Consider the following 22507-nt stretch of genomic DNA (forward strand, 5'->3'; position numbering starts at 1 on the left):
TGACAATTCAGGACTGTGGAGCGCATGAAGGCAATGGAGGAGAGGGAAGGTCAGGGACCAGGGTAGGCAAAGAAGAGGGTGCAGGAGATGATCAGCAGCAGCGTGACATACAGCAATGACACATGCACCGTGATAGAGTCATCTGACAACAGCACCGTGATAGAGGGCACTGACATCAGCAGTGTGACATAAAGCATTAACACCAGCACCGTGACATAAAGCATTAACACCAGCACGGTGACATACAGCATTGACAGCAACACTGTGATATACAGTACTGACATCAGCAGCGTGACATAAATCACTCACACCAGCACCGTGATATACAGCACTGACATCAGAAGCGTGACATACAGCAATGACACCTGCACCGTGATAGAGGGCACTGACATCAGCAGCGTGACATACAGCACTCACACCAGCACCGTGATATACAGCACTGACAGCAGCACCGTAAGCAGCCCCAGGAGGAAGTCAGCACAGCACAGGGATGGTGTGATCCCCTCATAATAAGAACCCCCAGGAGGAAGTCAGCACAGCACAGGGATGGTGTGATCCCCTCATAATAAGAACCCTCAGGAGTAAGTCAGCACAGCACAGGGATGGTGTGATCCCCTCATAATAAGCAGGCCCAGGAGAAACTCAGCACAGCACAGGGATGGTGTGATCCCCTCATAATAAGAACCCCCAGGTGAAAATCAGCACAGCACAGGGATGGTGTGATCCCCTCATAATAAGCAGGCCCAGGAGAAACTCAGCACAGCACAGGGATGGTGTGATCCCCTCATAATAAGAACCCCCAGGAGGAAGTCAGCACAGCACAGGGATGGTGTGATCCCCTCATAATAAGAACCCCCAGGAGTAAGTCAGCACAGCACAGGGATGGTGTGATCCCCTCATAATAAGAACCCCCAGGAGTAAGTCAGCACAGGGATGGTGTGATCCCCTCATAAAAAGAACCCCCAGGTGAAAATCAGCACAGCACAGGGATGGTGTGATCCCCTCATAATAAGCAGGCCCAGGAGAAACTCAGCACAGCACAGGGATGGTGTGATCCCCTCATAATAAGAACCCCCAGGAGGAAGTCAGCACAGCACAGGGATGGTGTGATCCCCTCATAATAAGAACCCCCAGGAGTAAGTCAGCACAGCACAGGGATGGTGTGATCCCCTCATAATAAGAACCCCCAGGAGGAAGTCAGCACAGCACAGGGATGGTGTGATCCCCTCATAATAAGAACCCCCAGGAGGAAGTCAGCACAGCACAGGGATGGTGTGATCCCCTCATAATAAGAACCCCCAGGAAGAAGTCAGCACAGCACAGGGATGGTGTGATCCCCTCATAATAAGAACCCTCAGGAGTAAGTCAGCACAGCACAGGGATGGTGTGATCCCCTCATAATAAGCAGGCCCAGGAGAAACTCAGCACAGCACAGGGATGGTGTGATCCCCTCATAATAAGAACCCCCAGGTGAAAATCAGCACAGCACAGGGATGGTGTGATCCCCTCATAATAAGCAGGCCCAGGAGAAACTCAGCACAGCACAGGGATGGTGTGATCCCCTCATAATAAGAACCCCCAGGAGGAAGTCAGCACAGCACAGGGATGGTGTGATCCCCTCATAATAAGAACCCCCAGGAGTAAGTCAGCACAGCACAGGGATGGTGTGATCCCCTCATAATAAGAACCCCCAGGAGTAAGTCAGCACAGGGATGGTGTGATCCCCTCATAATAAGAACCCCCAGGTGAAAATCAGCACAGCACAGGGATGGTGTGATCCCCTCATAATAAGCAGGCCCAGGAGAAACTCAGCACAGCACAGGGATGGTGTGATCCCCTCATAATAAGAACCCCCAGGAGGAAGTCAGCACAGCACAGGGATGGTGTGATCCCCTCATAATAAGAACCCCCAGGAGTAAGTCAGCACAGCACAGGGATGGTGTGATCCCCTCATAATAAGAACCCCCAGGAGTAAGTCAGCACAGGGATGGTGTGATCCCCTCATAATAAGAACCCCCAGGTGAAAATCAGCACAGCACAGGGATGGTGTGATCCCCTCATAATAAGCAGGCCCAGGAGAAACTCAGCACAGCACAGGGATGGTGTGATCCCCTCATAATAAGAACCCCCAGGAGGAAGTCAGCACAGCACAGGGATGGTGTGATCCCCTCATAATAAGAACCCCCAGGAGTAAGTCAGCACAGCACAGGGATGGTGTGATCCCCTCATAATAAGAACCCCCAGGAGGAAGTCAGCACAGCACCGGGATGGTGTGATCCCCTCATAATAAGAACCCCCAGGAGGAAGTCAGCACAGCACAGGGATGGTGTGATCCCCTCATAATAAGCAGGCCCAGGAGGAAGTCAGCACAGCACAGGGATGGTGTGATCCCCTCATAATAAGAACCCCCAGGAGGAAGTCAGCACAGCACAGGGATGGTGTGATCCCCTCATAATAAGAACCCCCAGGAGTAAGTCAGCACAGCACAGGGATGGTTTGATCCCCTCATAATAAGAACCCCCAGGAGTAAGTCAGCACAGCACAGGGATGGTGTGATCCCCTCATAATAAGAAACCCCAGGTGAAAATCAGCACAGCACAGGGATGGTGTGATCCCCTTATAATAAGCAGGCCCAGGAGAAACTCAGCACAGCACAGGGATGGTGTGATCCCCTCATAATAAGAACCCCCAGGAGGAAGTCAGCACAGCACAGGGATGGTGTGATCCCCTCATAATAGGAAACCCCCAGGAGTAAGTCAGCACAGCACAGGGATGGTGTGATCCCCTCATAATAAGAACCCCCAGGAGTAAGTCAGCACAGCACAGGGATGGTGTGATCCCCTCATAATAAGAACCCCCAGGTGAAAATCAGCACAGCACAGGGATGGTGTGATCCCCTCATAATAAGAACCCCCAGGAGAGACTCAGCACAGCACAGGGATGGTGTGATCCCCTCATAATAAGCAGGCCCAGGAGAAACTCAGCAAAGCACAGGGATGGTGGGATCCCCTCATAATAAGAACCCCCAGGAGAGACTCAGCACAGCACAGGGATGGTGTGATCCCCTCATAATAAGCAGGCCCAGGAGAAACTCAGCACAGCACAGGGATGGTGTGATCCCCTCATAATAAGCAGGCCCAGGAGAAACTCGGCACAGCACAGGGATGGTGGGATCCCCTCATAATAAGCAGGCCCAGGAGAAACTCGGCACAGCACAGGGATGGTGTGATCCCCTCATAATAAGCAGGCCCAGGAGAAACTCGGCACAGCACAGGGATGGTGTGATCCCCTCATAATAAGCAGGCCCAGGAGAAACTCGGCACAGCACAGGGATGGTGTGATCCCCTCATAATAAGCAGGCCCAGGAGAAACTCGGCACAGCACAGGGATGGTGTGATCCCCTCATAATAAGCAGGCCCAGGAGAAACTCGGCACAGCACAGGGATGGTGTGATCCCCTCATAATAAGCAGGCCCAGGAGAAACTCGGCACAGCACAGGGATGGTGTGATCCCCTCATAATAAGCAGGCCCAGGAGAAACTCGGCACAGCACAGGGATGGTGTGATCCCCTCATAATAAGCAGGCCCCGGAGAAACTCAGCACAGCACAGGGATGGTGTGATCCCCTCATAATAAGCAGGCCCAGGAGAAATATCAGCACAGCACAGGGATGGTGTGATCCCCTCATAAGCAGCCCCAGTAGAAATATGACACCGCTCAACCTCTTCAAAGAGGAGGGTAGGGGCATATAGTACGGTGTGCTTTTTTGGGACAAGGAAGTGAGCCAAATGAAGAAAGAAGGTCTGTGTGCTTGATTAAAAAAATTGTTTATAGACATATACATGGTCTACTGGTCACATGTGTTGAATTCCTCCGAGATCCATGCCTCATTCATTTTTAGAAATGTGAGGTAGTTAACACTGTCGTGAGCTAGGCGAGTACGCTTATCGGTCACGATCCCCCCTGCTGCGCTGAACGTCCTTTTCGGACAGGACACTGGATGAGGGGCAAGCCAACAGTTCGATTGCAAATTGGGCAAGCTCTGGCCAGAGGTCAAGCCTGCCCACCCAGTAGTCCAGGGGTTCATCACTCCTCAAAGCGTCCACATCGGCCGTTAACCCAATGTAGTCGGACACCTGATGGTCTAGGCGTTCCCTGATGCTGGATCCGGATGACACCTGTCGATGGGTCAGCTGAAAGAATGACCTCATATCCGAAGTCACCAACACATCTTCAAACCGGCCTCTTCTTGCAGGCGCTGTTGGATTGGTACCCGCAACTCCTTCTCTGGGAGTGGGAATTGCTCCTCTGTGAGCGCAAGCAGAATGCAGCATTTCTCGAAGCAAGGCCTGGAAGTGCTGCATTCTGACAGCCCTCTGCGATGGCGGTAACATTTCCGCCATTTTGTGTTTGTACCGGGGGTCTAAGTACGTTGCCACCCAGTACTGGTCCTTGACCCTTATGCTTTTTTACGGGGGTCCCTATTAAAACACTGGAGCATGAAGGCCCCCCATTTGCACTAAAGTGGAAGCGGTGTGGTGGCCTGGCTCCTGCTCATCATCCAGGATAATGTCGTCCTCTTCATTCTCCTCTCCCCATCCACGCACAACAGGGATCCCAGAAAGGTTTAAAGCATGCTCTTCTTGCTCCTCCTCATCCGCCCCGGCACCATCCTCCTCTGACTCCTCTTCAGACTCCTGTTGTTGACTTGTCTCAGATAGAGTAGCCCCCCCTGGGAATTCATCCAGCATTGCGACTTCCTCATCTTCCCGCTCCTGCTCCTCCACAGCCTGATCAATGACACGATGCAATGCACGCTCCATAAAGAAGGCATAAACGTACCATGTCACTGATGGCGCCATGGCTGCGACTGACCAGTTTGGTGATCTCCTCAAATGGCCGCAGAAGTCTGCATGCGTCGCGCATGAGCAGCCACTGGCGCGGTGAAAAAAAACCCAGCTCCCCAGAACCGTTTCTGCCGCAGAGTTCATACAGGTAGACGTTAACTGCACGTTTCTGCTGGAGCAGCCTATCAAGCATATAGAAGGTTGAGTTCCATCGCGTCGGGCAATCGCAAATAAGACGTCTGACTGGCAGATTGTGTCGCCGCTGAATGTCAGCAAGGCGAGCCATGGCCGTGTAAGATCTTCTGAAATGGGCCGAGATTTTCCTTGCCTGCCACAAGATGTCCTGGACCCCAGGGTATTTGACAAGGAATCGCTGCACGACCAAGTTTAAGACGTGTGCCATGCATGGCACGTGCGTGATTTTGCCCTGTTTCAATGCGCTAAGAAGATTGGCACTGTTGTCACACACCACTTTACCAACTGTCAAATTGAGCGGTGTTAGCCACTGATCTGCCTGTGAACGCAAAGCTGAAAGGAGTGCCGGGTCAGTGTGGCTCTTGGCTTCCAGGCACAACAGACGCAGCACGTCATGGCAACGTCTCACCTGGCATGTGGAATAGGTTCTGGGGAGCTTAAGCGGTGCAGCGGAAGAGACGCTAGCAGCAGAAAAGGGGGAGGCAGCTGAGGAGGAGAGGGAGGAGGATGGAGTAGGAGGAGGAGGAGGAGAAGAGTCAGGCCTGCATGCAATCCGTGGCGGTAAAACCAAATCTACACGGGTGCCACGGGTTACATGCTTGACGGCCGTCAGAAGGTTCACCCAGTGGGCAGTAAAAGTGATATACCTTCCCTGCCCGTGTTTGCTAGACCACGTGTCTGTGGTCAGATGTATCTTGGCACCGACACTGTGTGCCAGAGATAGGACCCTCAGTTGGCAAAGGACATGAAACATCTCACTTTTTTTTGTCAGACTGGGGTCATCGAAACGTATCACAGCATGATTCTAAAGTATAGGCCCAAAAGAATCCATTTTAAAATGGATTCAATGGATGCAAGAACTAAATTGGCGGCATTATGCCACAATCACAATGTGATACGTAAACCGGCTCTGACAAAAAAAAAGGATGCAAGTGGTGATGAGATTTTGGTGGAAAGGAAAAACCTGGAATTTCCACGTGGTCGGAAAAAAATGGATTGTTCGCAATGTATTTGAAAAGATGAACACTGACCATACTTTTGTAATGCTTGCAAACATGATTTCGATCATCGAGGGCACAATACATAGTTCTTGGACATCAAAAAATCTTCTGATGCCCAAAAACATAGCGCCTGTTGAGAGGCCGGAAACAAGTGCGACGGTCCTTGAGCATATGACACGCTTTCCAACAGGTGTAAAATGAACTTGATAAGTGTGTCATATCTAAATGATTGAATTGACATTGCTATATACGGCACTTTCCAAGGCACTACAAAACTTTAAAATTGCAAATTTGTTTGATTGTTTCATGTTGACTTGTTATGGTCTGTTGTCTATTCTTTTTTTCACCGAATTGTATTAAAAATTTTTTATATAGAGATAAGTTTGTTGCATCTGTTGTTTTAGGTAGTGCATACTCTTATCGTACACATTGAATTAAGTAATAACTTTGATCCTGTTAGAAATAATACAAATAACTCATTCTCATAAATTTAATTTTTTTATTTATATATTTTATTAAAAACATTGCAAAATAAAATAAACTGCTAACATTAATAATATATAGAATCAAAAAATGAAAAAAAGGTCAACTGTGAAAACTAAAAAAAGAAATTTAGTGAAACGCCATTTCCGATGCGTCGTAGTCCTCGGAGTAAAGAAATCCAACATAACTCCCATTTGGATCTGGAAAGGTCTGGAAAGGTCTGACGCACTACTTTTACTGCACACGATGGGATGACCCTACGATTCCCCTTCCCTAAAAAACCGTAGATCCATGAAATAAAAGCACGATACGCTGTTTTGCGTAATCTCATGAAATAAAACATTTTTTGGATTTAAAACAAACAGATAACTTTAAGAGAACTTTAAATTTAAAAAAACGACGGGTAGTCTCATGTAATAATATTAACAATTTCACTGACCTATTGTTGTCGGCATCGACAACAGGACGTTCCTCTAAATACAACATGGTAAACATGAGTCTGACGTGTTCCTCTGTTGCGATTTGAGACGAGAAAATATCAGCCTCTGTTATGCATTTCCTTCCCTCTGGTATGCATCCGTCTACCGCGGCTGTTTCCTGGCAACAAACTGATTCCACCTGGGTAGCCATTGGTATACAGCATTGACACTGACACCAGTCTATGTTGCCTATTCTGTCATCGTTCGTTTCTAGATTTTCTGATGCGGATGAGGCAACACTCAACGAAGTAACCGTTGGATTCACTGGGAAGGCACGGTCAATGTCTCGTGCGGGGTACCTTGCTAACAGCTGCTGGACTATTATCTTGCGCTAAAATCAAAACATTGAATAGATAATTTTAAAATTTTATTTAAATCATATATTATTTTGATTAATTAGCAATAAATAAAACAAAAATTTGAGATCTCTTGTACAAAAGAATTTGGGATTAAAAAAATAAAAAAATAAATAAAAAATTGAGGTAAGCTGATAGTTCTAATAGACATTTTTCTATAATAAAATGTTTGTAAAACAAACTTTGCTTGATGTATTCTTCAGTCAATATATATGGATATAGAAGTACATATTTTCTTTTATCGATTTGAAAAGAGTTACTTTGCATTGCAATAAAAATATACACAATTTAAAAAATAGATTTCAAAATACTAAAGAGAATGAGACATACAAATGCTTGTGCCTAAAGGCTGACATGCGCTAATTAGACTCCTCCCCCCCCCTACAGCTGAACAATTGGCATCTTCCACAGGTGTTGGAGGGTTGTAAAAAACCTGTATTATACAGCTATGTGCACCCACTTCAGACATTGAGCGCAACTTATTCTTCAGTGGCGGAATTATCAGGGTCGCAACAGTCGCAGTTGCGACTGGGCCCTGAAATTCCATCACTGTGGGGGGGGGGGGGGGGGGCGGCGTGGTTGCTATCCACGGGGCTGTGAGTGTAGAGCGTGTCTGTCATTTAACAGCAGTGCAGAGCCAGAGACACCGGGACTGACGTTTAATTTTCCCTCGTTCTCTCTCTCAGGGAACGCTGGCACAGCTGATCTGCTCCCCCTTCGGCCCCCTCCCCTCCTCTCCTGTGCTCTCCGCGGGCATTCAGGTGCAAAGCTAACAAGCTCACATTTCCCGCGGAGAACACAGGAGGGGAGGGGAGGGGGGTCCGAAGACATTGTATTGCAGTAGTAATGGCATGTACAACATCGGAGGTTCTAGACAAGCATGTAGATCTACGAGTAAAGATAACACTATCTGGTCTTTACTCTACAGCTCAGTTCTCTGCTGTGCACAGCTGTCCTCATTGGTGGGCTTTAAGGCTCCATTCACACTTGTAATACTCCAAAGTTGCTCCGGCTTTGGAGTGAAACTTTGACACAACTTTGGATGGGTGCAACTTGGATGCGACTTTGGATTTGACCGGTGATAATGAACAACTGTTACACACAAGTTGCATTGTATAACATTCAGGTACGACTTTCTTGCAACTTCTGAGGGTTAACATTGAAGTCTACGGCCCTCAAGTTGTATGAAAGTTGGACCAAAGTAATGCATGAACTCCTTTGAGGATGCTGCCACTTCAAGTCGCGCATATATGAATGGTGATCTTTGGAAAATATGATGTCCAGAGTTGCACAAGTCGCACAAGTGTGAATGGAGCCTAAAGTAAGGCCAGAAACTCAAGTATCTGGTCACTAGGTTTATCATTACCTGAATAATGGTCTGTCTGTCCTTGACGTCCATCTGACTGTTCATGCTTTGGATGTATCTACTGTCTGTCTGCTCTGCTGTTGTCACCCATTGCTCATTTTACCTGTGTGAATTCTTGAACCTAACTTTCAGCTATGCATTGACTTTCTGCTGTGAGAAGTTGTATGAGGGGATCTTCCAAAATAGTTTGATAATCTGCATTCCAGAACTAGATTTCCAACATTTACCATTACACACTTTTTCAAGCATAAAAGAACAAGATTCGATGAAAACTATGGATTGGGCCAGCTATTTTTCATGCCTTCTGTCATCACATGTTCCAAAAAGATAGAATTAGTTTGTTTTTTTACATAACATTTAAAAAGTAATTCAAGCAAGAACCATCTTTGGGTGGAAAGTTCGAAGCAAAGAAGGCAAATGTGACATAGAGGTCGCAGTCTAGGCTGAAGCTGAAATTAGTTTTTTTTTTTTTTTTTAGTGGGGGAGCAAACAAATTGAAAAATTCAGAAAGATACAGAAAAAAAAACATCAATTGCAGCCACTGTGCCCATCAAATACAGCCACTGTGCCCATCAAATACAGCCACTGTGCCATCAATAGCAACCATCAATAGCAACCACTGTGCCCATCAATTGCAGCCACTGTGCCCAATCAAATGCCGCCACTGTGGCCCATCAAATGCCGCCACTGTGGCCCATCAAATGCCGCCACTGTGCCCCATCAAATGCCGCCACTGTGCCCCATCAAATACCGCCACTGTGCCCCATCAAATACCGCCACTGTGCCCCATCAAATACCGCCACTGTGCCATCAAATGTAGCCACTGTCCCCTTCAAATGCAGCCACTGTGTCCATCAAATGCCCCCACTGTGCCCCATCAAATGCTACCACTGTGCCCCATCAAATGCTACCACTGTGTCTCAAGTGCCCCCACTGTGCCCATCAAATGCCACCACTGTGCCCCTCAATTGAGTAGCAGACCCGCACTTCCTGATTGGCAGTTCAGTGTTAAAAAAAAAAGTGAATATTCATTCACTTTTGTAACACCCCTGGATGTACTCTGAGTGCAATTCTTTGTGCTCAGAATTCACCATTTTTGAAGCCTATTAGATCCTATGTCTCCAATCAGGTGCTTCAAAAACATACCACCCCGCCGCTGTAATTCAGGCATCCAGCATCCGAAAATGGGCCTGATGCCTGAATAGAGGGTGGGGGCCATGGATAGATTCATAGAAGAATCCATAGCGGCCATGCTTGCTAACTAATTTGTAAGTGAAAAACTCACAGGTATTTATCAACTTTCACAGAGATCACAGTACTCCCTCTTATAATGTCTTCATCCGCTTTTCCCTCCAGGATGACAGAGCCAGCTTTATTCAACTATGATATGATACCTGCAGTACCACCGCCACCACCTCCAGTACCACCGCCACCCCTCTCCAGGACCACCATCCCCCTCCAGTACCACCGCCACCCCCCTCCAGTACCACCACCGCCACCACCTCCAGTACCACCGCCACCCCTCTCCAGGACCACCATCCCCCCTCCAGTACCACCGCCACCCCCCTCCAGTACCACCACCGCCACCCACCTCCAGGACCACCACCCCTCTCCAGGACCACCATCCCCCTCCAGTACCACCGCCACCCCCCTCCAGTACCACCACTGCACTGGTGACACAGGTTTCACTCGGGACACAGGCTGCACAGAAATGTTTTACTTTGTTCTACAGTTGAAAAAAATATAGTATCAAAATCATGCATAAGGGGGGGGGGCCCTTACTGATTTCTTGCATCGGGGCCCTGAGGTTTCTAGTTACGCCTCTGTTATTCTGCGTGTATATACGACAGTTTGTAAGGGTTTGTCCAGTGTCAGCAGGGCAAAACACGTATGCCGCAGACACTGTGTAACATCCTTATTGCGCAGTGCATCGAGCATCACCTATGGTGAACCGTGAACTTAAGCCGCAAGGCTTACATTCATGATTCACATCCAGAAGATGTTGGCATCAGCACCGGAGAGACAATCGAGAGATTGGCATAAGGTATTGATCTTGATCGCACACCGGTCAGCTAACTTTTTTTTGGATAATTCATAAGCTGTAGTACCTAAAGCCGAAGAATTGAAAGCGTGAGTCTTGCGGTTTTTTGGTTATTTTTTTTAAGCCAGCAGCTACAAATAATGCAGCTGCTGAGTTTTATAATAATGACACTTACCCGCCCAGCGCGCACGCGATTGCGGCACCCAAAACCAAACTATCGATTGTCTCTCGGGTGCTGCCGCCTCCATCTTGGCTATGGGAGTCAGGAAGTGGAGCCTTGCGGCTTCATTTCCCGTTTCCCTAATGCGTATGCGCGAGTCGCGCTCGTCGCGCTCTGCATTAAGGATGGTCCCCGCTATCTCTGGGATCCGTGTGCTTCCCAGCAGACAGCGGGGGACCTTTGCAAAAGGGCGTAGATATCTGCGGAAAGGGGTGTTTATTCTGCAGATATCTATCCCTGAAGTGGGTGCAGATACCTGTACTCCACCCTGAAAGGTCATGATGGTGGCGCCGGAGGAGGGGGGAGTGTTCTTATGAGCGGAAGCTCCACTTTAGGGTGGACCTCCACTTTAAAAAAAATAAAATAAAAATAAAAAAGAGAGAACAAATGATTTAACAAATGATTTAAAAAAACATAGATGGAAAACTTACTCTTTCCTCTTGACTAAACGAAGAATAGTATTCGACGATGTCTGCCGCTGTTCCCGAATTATTAGCCTTCAAATCAAAAGGAAATTATGAATGGTCATATTATCTTCAAAACAAAATAAAAATAAAAATTTGATAAAGAATAATTTTTACTTACCATGTTGATATCGAGAATAAATTTGGACCAATTTTTTTCTTTTCTGCAATGTGCAAAAATTAGGCAGTGATTAATTACTTTAGATCTGAATATAATGACGTAACGTTAAATGTAGGCAAAATAAAATAAAAATTGTAAGACCACAGTTTATATCTTTATGTTGCTATCTCTCAATATATATATATATATATATATATATATATATATATATATATATATATATATATATATATATATATATATATATATATATTCTAATGAGTGTGTGTGTGTGTGTGTGTGTTTATATATCTCTAATAACATACACACTCTATCTACGGATATATTTTTAGGACCATGCAAACAAATGGTCTGAAATTGTCACTTCGAAAGAATTTACAACTAGTTAGATTAGATAAGAAAGGAATTGATATAAGGGGTGGGGTAGGGGTGTATTTACAGATAAGGAGAAAATCTAAGTAAGGTTTTTAGTTTGATTATTTTTAAACTAAACACACATTTGTTTGCGAATATATACACACATAATATATGAAAAATTACCACAATAAAAAAAAAAACTACAATTTAAAATAATTATAATAATAAATGAAGGTGTATACATTTAATTTAATTATTTATTAAAAATATATCTATAAAGATAGATATATATTATATATATATATCTATAGATGTATATATATATATATATATATATATATATATATATCGCTAGAGATCTCTCTCTCTCTCTATATATATATATATATATATATATATATATATCTCTATTTACATACATACCCCCACCCATCATATATTTAGTTAGCTGGTATATATAAATGTAAACATTAGACTTAAAGCTATTTAAAGTATGTGAATATATATACATGTATATATATATATATATATATATATATATATAATGTGTGCATATCTACATTTGTTATACGTATATATATATAGCTGAGAGAGATTTAAAAATAAAATTTACTAAAAAAAAAAAAAAAAAAAAGTCAACTTTTGCTAAAGGAATAATGTCAACAAAAAGCCTGCATAGATTAGATTGTAATTGCCATGTTAACACAAGGCCAGCAGAACATCTGTGAAATGGCTAGAGAGGCAGATAACAAAACAACAAACCAAAAAAAAAAAAAAGGATCTAGGCTTGGGGTGGAAGGGGGGAAAACAGCTATAGAAAAAAAATATTAAAACTTTATTATAATTGTTTAAAAAAAAAAAAATACAGTACATATGTATGTGTGTAAAAAAAAAATATATATATATATATATATTTAAAGAAAAAAAATAATAAAAATTTTTAACATATAAATATAGATTAACTTAAAAATAATTCTAAAATTTAGAAATGACCATATATATTTATTTTAACTTTACACACATATATATATATATATCTATATATATATATAGATATATATATATATATATATATATATATATATATATAGAGATATTTTTTTTTAAATCAATATCTCTAGCACTTTCAAAGATGTTCTGCTGGCCTTGTGTTTAAATGGCAATTACAATCTAATCTAGCCAGGCTTTTTGTTGCCATTTTTCTTTTAACAAAAGTAGCATTATTTTTTTTAAATGAAATTTGTAGATCTTCCTTTTTTTTTTTTTTTTTTTGTGTTGGCTCTAATATATATATATATATATATATATATATATATATATATATATATATATATATATATATATATATATATATATATATATATATATATATATATATATATATATATATATACATATAACATATGTACAGATATATATATTTTGTGGGAGATATTGCAAATATATATATAGAGAGAGAGAGAGAGTTATGTATTGTGCATATATATTGCGAGAGATCGATTTCTATATATAGTGATATAGTATATATATTTGGTGGTAGATATTGCATATTTATATCTATATATATATATATATATATATATATATATATATATATAGAGAGAGAGAGAGAGAGAGAGAGAGAGAGAGATATATATATATATATATATATATATATATATATATATATATATATATAAAAAAAATATGCAATATCTACCACCAAATACACACACACACACTACCTAGATCTCTCTCTCTCTCTATAATTAAATGTGCACATTTTCAATTTAAAAGTAATTCTTCTCTTTTTCCCCTGAGCATTATGCTGTAGATCGAAATGGTGCAAGGTAAAAGAAATGTTTATACTAACCTTTCCTCTCGATCCAGCGCCGCTCTCTCGTCTATGATCGTCCCATCTGTTCTCTTTGTATCATTGTTTATCTCCGTTGCCATCACAACGGGGCGGGACTTCCGACGAGAACACCCGTTGTCATGGCAACCGGAGCTGTTGAAGGCGCTCGATATTGCGCTGACTGCGCATGCACGAGATCTTTTATAGAACGGGCGGTGCATGCTGGTCATTTAGCAGCACACTCTCCCGGAAGAGGATGCCTGTGGGCTTCACATGCCCACAGGCAAAATGGAAACCGTCAGGAGACGGTTTTATAAACTAATTTCTGAGGAGACAAAGGCATGCTGCCGATGGCAGAAACACCAAAAGTAAGTGTTAGCCTTATTAATAATATTGATTATCACTATGCCGAAAAAAAAAAAAACGTTACAAACGGTGGAATCCCGCTTTAAGTTAATGTAAATATTTTTTTTTCTCTCTAGTCCATACCATGAAACGCGTAGAGTTAACATCTAATGGATGCTTTAATTTTTTTAATATAATTATTAAATTTACTGTACTGTTGATTCTTTATGTATATATGGCTGTATTAACTACATTAATTGCCTTCTGTATGATTTTTTTATTTTTAGCGACTGTATCATCATGTCCAATGATCAATTATATTAAATATTTTATACAAATAATATTGTAAATCTTGTGATTACGGTATTATTATATGTATTATTAATTTATTGGTATAGTTGTGATGACACAACCTTATTATTTCGGCATTACAAACAGCCGATTAATGATTGACTTGCCTCATTTAAAGTCCCATTCCAATTTTTTTCAAATTTTTTACCTAATTTAGGGATGGAGGCATGTCAATGTTCTACCAGGAAGGGGACAGGTCACAATTTCCCTCAAAATTTTTGACTAAATACGGGTGGAAGACACCTACCTTTGACCTGACCCACCTTAACTTTGAAATAATTTGTATAAATGAACAAAATTTTCTAATTATCCTTCTATTAGTCAATTCATTACTGGCCAACACTACTATACAATACTCTTCCAAATGTACTCATTTATTTTTAGTCCTCATTTTTATTGAATTCTTTTTTTTTTTGTATATATTGACCCAATTATTTTCAAAGCATTTTCCCCTTTTGTATTTAATTTTTTTTACTCCTGTGGGTGAGGGTGGGACTGATGCACTCTGGTTTCTACCTCGGGGTTGAGATGTGCCTAGCTCGCTTCCCCCGCCCATCTCTCCACTGATGAGGGGTGGGACGTGGCATTAGAAACATCTGATTAATGGTTGACTTGCCTCATTTAAAGTCCCATTCCAATTTTTTTCACATTTTTAACCTGATTTTTATGTTATGCAAAATTTTACAAAATTCTTAGTTTATCTGATGCTTTGTTCAAATTTTGACAAATAAAAAAAAAAGTTACATAAAAAAACAAAAACAAAAAACAAAAAAAACTTTATTTTAAATGGATTATACAGAATAAAAAAACTCAAACCGTTTTGAACAGATCATGCTTTTGTGTCTTTTTATGCTATCAAAACACAAATAGCAAATATAAAACACAAGTTATTTTCATATGGAATTTTAGGAAATATTTGTACAATTATTGGAATTTGCACTGCATTTTATATATATATATATATATATATATATATATATATATATAATGTGTTTTTTTTTGTTTTGTTTTGTTTTTTGAGATATTGTACTGCCATGTAACTTCTCCTGATGGAGATAGAAATTAGTCGGCAAATTGTTCATGCATGGCAATGTAGGATCTCCTTGCACATACTCTGCTGTACTGTACAGAGGACAGGTGGAACTCTTCCTCAACTTGGATGCCCTCCCTCTCCCAGACAATATTATGCAGAATGCAGCAGGCCTGAATTTGTAACTCAGCATTCTCAAGACTGAATTGCAAGGGTGTTTGGAAAACACGCCATTTACTGGACAATATTATTATACAGGTTTTATATAGCGCCAACAGTTTGCTCAGTGCTTTACAACATGAGGGCAGACATTACATTTACATTACAATTTGGTACAAGAGGAATCAGAGGGCCCTGCTCGTTAGAGTTTACAATCTAAAAAGGAAGGGGCAATTGATACAAAAGGTAATAGCTATGGGGGATGAGCTGATGGAGGAAGTAAAACAATGTTAGTTAGAAGCAGGATAGGCTTCTTTGAAGAGAAGGGTTTTCAGGGATCGTCTAAAGATGGATAGATTAGGAGACAGTCGGACAGATTGAGGTAGGGAGTTCCAAAGGATGGGAGAAGCTCTTGAGAAATCCTGGAGGCGAGCATGGGAGGAGGTCTTGAGATGACCGAAGAGGGCGGTTTGGTTGGTATTTTGGGACTAGGTCAGTGATGTAGCTGGGGGCAGTTATGGATGGCTTTGTAAATTATTGTTAGTACTTTGAATTTTATTCGTTGGGTGAGTGGAAGCCAGTGCAGGGATTGGCAAATGTATGTTTGATGAGGTGTCTTGCGCGGCTCAACCGATTAATTAAAGATCTTCTTCTTGTCGTCCAGATTACATTCTGGCATACGGCCTAAGAAGATTGTATTGAGAAAGTGAAGGCCAAACCTGCAACAAGCACGAAAGGCAGGTCTGGTCCTTCAGTTCCAAGCAGGGGCTGATCAAATGGTATGTTGAATCTCCCGTCTCGCAGTCTTCGACCCATTACAGACTCACGGAACACTCTGGAATCAGGACTGCTGCCATATGTCCCAATGTCCACAGCGATAAATTTATAATTACTATCACAGATAGCCATGAGGACCAATGAAAAATATTTCTTGTAGTTATGAAATCTAGACCCCAAATGTGGAAGCTTTTGGATATGGATATGCTTTCCATCAAGAGCTCCGATACAATTTTGGAAAGTTTGGACAGTTCCAAAATTCATCTACTATTCTTCACCACGTGTTTCCATCTGGTAATGGCATCACCGCTGGACACAGCTCTTCCCATGTAGCTAAGCAAGTATCATGCACGATCTCCAAAATAGTTGAAATGCCCAGTAAAAAATAATAGTTGCCGACCAGTGCACGCCGATGTACGTCGGCAGAATGGCACGGGCAGGCAAATGGGCGGACCTGTATGTCCCTTTAAATTTGCCGCCCTGCCATCGGGAGCGCACTGCCGGCGGCGCGCTCCCTCGCTGGTTGGGACCCCCGTGAGTCCGGTCGGGGGACCCGCGGACTCGATCGCCGCGGGCATTCCCGCGATCGTCTCATGGAGCGGCCGAATGAAGAAATGCCGGTGTAAACAGCATTTCTCCATTCTGCCTAGCAACTAGTGACGCTGATCTCTGCTCCATGTGATTGGAGCAGAGATCAGTGTTCACTAAATGAAAGCCCAGCCCCCAACAGTTAGTAACACACCCCTAGGAACACTTAACCCCTACACTGCCACCCACTGGTTAACCCCTTCACTGCCAGTGTCATTTACACAGGAATCACTGCATTTATATAGCAGTGATTGCGGTATAAATGACAATGGTCCCAAAAATGTCCGATGTGTCCGCCATAATGTCGCAGTCACAATAAAAAATCGCTGATCGCCGCCATTACTAGTAAAAAAAAAAATATTAATAATGCCATAAAACTATCCCCTATTTTGTAAACGCTATAACTTTTGCGTAAACCAATCAATAATCGCTTATTGCGATTTTTTTTTTTTACCAAAAATATGTAGAAGAATACGTATCGGCCTAAACTGAGGGAAAAAAATTGTTTTTTTTATATATTTTTGGGGGATATTTATTATAACATAAAGTAAAAAATAATGCGTTTTTTTCAAAATTGTCGCTCTATTCTTGTTTATAGCGCAAAAAATAAAAACCGCAGAGGTGATCAAATACCACCAAAAGAAAGCTCTATTTGTGGGAAAAAAAGGACGTCAATATTGTTTGGGAGCCACGTCGCACGACCGCGCAATTGTCAGTTAAAGCGACGCAGTGCCGAATCGCAAAAAGTGGTCTGGTCTTTGACCAGCAAAATGGTCCGGTCTGTAAGTGGTTAAAGAGGTATAGGACTGGCCAGTTGCAAGAAACCTAGAAAAACAAACTAAACATGTTTTTAGCTTTTTAAATAAAACAACATTCTACTGGCACATAAATGGATATGATATTTATTATCTATACATACTGTATACTGTGTATTGTAAAGTTTGGGGATACTAACTCCGCGGGACCAAGTGCATAAACCGGTAAAAGGTAAAACCAAAATACTTTTATTTATAATTAAATCAAAAATAAGGCTTTTCTTCAGCATACAAATAAAACGTAAATTAAAGTCCGCTTATCTTCAGCACACAAAAATAAGAAAACACCTACAGTTCTGTAGTCGGGTCTTCACCCCAAAGTTTTCAGAGTCTTTACAGAGATCTTTTGCAGCCAGCAAGACAGCTCCTCAGACAGGTGTTCATCTCCTACTCCTCCTCACCACCACCTCTCTACTACTTCCTGTCTTATGAGCCGTCTTCTTGGAGGTCTTTAACCCCCTGTGGTCAGGGAGGGAGGCTCTTTCCCACCCAAATGTCACTTCAGAGCCCCTCAAATTCCGGGTCCCAACTATCTCTCTTAATATAGAGAGGACCGCGAGTCAGTCCTCTCCTAAAAACTATCCTCGGAATTTTTCACCCATTTTTGGGTGACCCCCCTGAAGCCTACCAGGATTCCCTTAAAGGGACCACAACCCGAATATATGTGCTACATAGCACCCATCCAGGACCCAACCTTGGCGTCCTGTACAGTGTGTATATGTGTGTGTATATATATATATATATATATATATACACACATACACATACACACACACACAGTAGACCAGGGGTAGGCAACCTGACACTTGATAAATGAATGACTCTTACCTCAAGGTCACTAGGAGACGTCCATCTCCAGCTACACATCTTCTAATGTTGGTTTGTCTCCGCTGCAGCCGTGGGTGCAGCTGGTCCAGTAAGTAGTTGAATGTGGCTACGGTCATCCTGGTGAAGTTGAAAAATTTAGTGGGATACTGTCAGAGATGAGCCTAGTGCAAAGCCGCAAAATCTTCAGAAGGCCGCTTCATTAGAATGGGGTGGGTCCAAAATCGACCTCTCTTAGCCACAATCTGCTTTTTCTTGCTCTCCATTCTCCTCATGTACTGTAGGCAAATACGACAAACAATGCTATCCCAAACATTGTTGGAATCCATTGCACAATGCAGATAGCACACACAAGGACAAAAGGAAGGGCACAGCAAGAACAAGTCACTCACAAGCCAAAATGCTTTCTGGGTAATTTCCTTAAAGGCGCAGAAACTGCTGTAAACGGATACAAAAATGGATGTAAACTGGTACATTAACGGATGAAAAACGGAGATTAATGGAACAGAAGATGGATGAAGCAACGGATCAGAACTGATACGTTTTTAGCTGATGGTGCCCGTGTGAATGAGGCCTTAAGATGGTAAGATCCAAAAGAGCTGTTTTCTGTCTATCACAATTATATGTAAATTTGGGGTTTATTGGTTTAATACTTTAATGAACTCATCCAGTAAATCCCTAGTACTACTCTATACAATGAACACATCGTTGATGTAACGCATCCAACATAAAATGTGGTTGGTAAAATTCAATAAGGAAGCATTAGCAAATAGGTGCCCCCCACCCCCATCCCCCAGATACAAGTTGGCGTAATCCGGTGGACAGAGAAGTTTCAGAATAAATTCATTGAATTTCCACCGATGGTGGTCTTCTTCATAGAGGGAAGTACAAATTGTCCCGACACCCTGCTCGTGTGGGATGCTGGAGTAAAGTGCCTCCACATCCAGGGTTACAAGCAGGGCGTTGGGAGAAATGGCCATTCCTTCAATATGTTTAAGCAGGTCTATTGTATCTTTTGTATAGGATGGTAACAATATAACATGTGGCATAAGCATTGAGTCCACCAGCTTACTGGGGTTCTCTGTGAGGGATCCGATACCTGAAATCATCGGTCTACCAGGGGACGACAGAGAAATTCTTAGCCCTTGTACACACGGTTGGAGAATCCGTCGGAATGTGTCCTATCGGACCGTGTTGTCGGATAATCCAACTGTGTGTGGTCTGCATCGGACTGATTCCGTCGGACCCAATTTTCCAACTTGTTGGAAATATTTTCCGACCAACTGGTCTGATCGGACATACTCCGATCATGTGTAGAGAATTTTGATCGGACCAAGTGCCACGCATGCTCAGATCAAATTCCTACATCAAAGCTATTGGCTACTAGGCCTGAACGTAGTCCTGTCATAACGAAATTACGTCATCATGTTCTGAATGATCGGATTTTTCGACAACTTAGTCCGACCGTGTGTATGCAACAGTTTCGGACAGGATCCGACGGACAAAATCTGGTTGTCAAAATCTCCGACTGTGTGTACAGGGGCTTATGCACTTTGGGTAGCGCATAGAATGTCGCCTCCCTGGGAGACCAAACATTCATGTAAGTGGACATATCCTGATCAATGAGTCCTTGTGAATGGGCATCATTAATGATCTGCAAACTTACTATGGTCATCAGAAATGATGATGCCTTGCTTTTTCTTCAGCAAAGTCATCTACAATGCTTTTGATGTTGGGTCTTCTAGCTCCCTCATTTTCCATGCCTAACCACTTGCCGACCAGCCACCACAGTTGTACTGCGGCAGAATGGCACAGTTGGGCAAAGCAACATTGTGTAACGTTGCTTCGCCTTGTGGCCACTAGGGGCCCCCCCAGGCCGATGTGAGTGCCTGACAGTCTCAGTCACCGCCAGGCTCCCATGATCGGCGCTGAGACATGGAGACCCTGGAACTGTGTGTGTAAACACACAGTTTCCGGTTCTCTGAGGGGCGAAGTGACAGATCGTCTGTTCATACAGAGTATGAACAGCGATCTGTTATCTTCCCTGCACTGTCCCCATCCCCTTTCAGTTAGAAAACACCTAGGGAACACATTAACCCCTTCACTGCCCCCTAGTGTTAACCCCTTCACTGACAGTGACATTTTGACAGTAATCAATGCATTTTTTTAAGCACTGATCGCTGTAAAAAATGGTCACAAAAATGTGTCAACATTGTCTGATGTGTCCGCCATAATGTCGCAGTCATGATAAAAATTGCAGATCACCGCCATTACTAATAAAAAAAAAAAAAAAAAAATAGAAAAAATAATAATATACTGGGCAGCACAGTGGTGGAGTGGGTAGCACTCTCGCCTAGCAGTAAAAAGGGAATCCCAACCACGACACTACCTGCCTGGAGTTTGCATGTTCTCCCTGTGCCTGCGTGGGTTTCCTCTGGGTGCTCCGGTTTCCTCCCACACCCCAAAGACATGCAGGTAGGTTAATTGGCTTCTGTCCAAAATTGGCCCTAGTATATGAATGGGAGTTGGGGACCTTGGATTGCAGGCTCCTTGAGGGTAGGGACCAATGTGAGTGTGCAATGTATGTGTAGAGCGCTGCATAAATTGATGACGCTATATGGGTACCATAAATAATATATAATAGAGTTGTATCTTAATGAGACACAATGTACAGGGATAAGGACAATTGTGGACACGCTCCCACACTCACTCAGGTTGAACTGGATGGACTGGTGTCTTTATTTAACCTTACTAACTATGTAACTAAAAATAAAAATGCTGTAAGTCTATCCCTTATTTTGTATTTGTATTTTGTAACTTTTGTGCAAACCAATCAATATATGCTTATTGCAATTTTTTTTAAACCAAAAATATGTAGAATACATATCGGCCTAAACTGAGGGGCAGAAAAAAAAAAGTTAAATATTATTTGGGGTATATTTATAGCAACAACTTTTTTTTTTTTTTATTTACACGCTTTTTTGTTAATAGCGCAAAAAATAAAAACTGCAGAAGTGATCAAATACCGCCAAAAGAAAGCTCTATTTGTGGGGGGGGGGGGGGGGGGGAAGGACGTCAGTTTTGTTTGGTTACAACATCACACAACCGCGCAATTGTCAGTTAAATTGCTGAATCGCAAAAAGTGCTTCATTCCTGTAAATCGGTCTGACAGCTGGTTTCTAATCTTATCCAAACATCTATAAAATACAATTGTTTTTTTAAGCGTTCCTCTGGATCAGATAATCTTTCATCCATACACCGCTCATCGAAGTGGCGCTTTTACTTTTTTAAAATCTTTTATTTGAAAACTTGACTTCAATCCCCCCATGAAGCGCACTACTCCCTTGGGAGCTGTTAGTAGCTCATACAGTACGGCTGGTTTAACCCCCGCTGTAGTGAAGCACAGACACATGTAGAACAGTTCAGAACTTTAACTTTATTCCAGATTCCGGCGGGCGCTATCACCTCCGTGATGCACAGATAAGGAGTTGCCTCTGGATTGAGATGTTTATGAGTGAATAGTCCCTCTCCTTTAGTGAGCTGACACGCACGCTCCTCTGAAAAGCATGTGGTATTGAAACGCTAGCAGTCCCAGGCCTCTCCTGCCTTCTCCTCCTGCCCTTTTCCTCCCAGGCCAGCTCGGGAAAGGTCCAGGCCAACCCTGGTTCACTCCGGACGGTTTGCAGCTACTTCTTGCTTCGGAACATGGTGTAGACCTTTCAGCTTTGGAGTCTCTGAACCTCCATCACCTTCCGGCGAAGATCCGTGTGGCTTTCCATCACTGGAGTCTCTGAACCTCCATCACCTTCCGGCGAAGATCCGTGTGGCTTTCCAGCACTGGAGTCTCTGAACCT

At 42.8% G+C, this 22507-nt stretch overlaps 1 protein-coding gene across 2 annotated transcripts; it reads right to left on the minus strand.

Moving 5' to 3' along the window:
* Positions 1-6589: 6589 nt before the first annotated feature.
* On the minus strand, positions 6590-18992 carry LOC143998168 (uncharacterized). Of its 2 annotated transcripts, XM_077493899.1 has the most exons (5): positions 18657-18992; positions 11573-11615; positions 11419-11484; positions 6965-7335; positions 6590-6798 (listed from the first exon to the last, which is right to left on the minus strand). In XM_077493899.1, exons 1-5 carry the CDS (start codon positions 18770-18772, stop codon positions 6783-6785), a joined length of 612 nt encoding a protein of 203 aa, XP_077350025.1. In that variant the 5' UTR covers positions 18773-18992; the 3' UTR covers positions 6590-6782. The 2 variants fall into 2 exon arrangements, with proteins under 2 accessions (XP_077350025.1, XP_077350024.1); XM_077493898.1 differs by having other exon boundaries at positions 6590-7335.
* Positions 18993-22507: the final 3515 nt, after the last annotated feature.

The sequence above is a fragment of the Lithobates pipiens genome, unplaced genomic scaffold (genome assembly GCF_037356315.1).
Source record: "Lithobates pipiens isolate NorthernLeopardFrog02 unplaced genomic scaffold, aLitPip1_a1.2 Scaffold_19, whole genome shotgun sequence".
Lineage (NCBI taxonomy): Eukaryota > Metazoa > Chordata > Amphibia > Anura > Ranidae > Lithobates > Lithobates pipiens.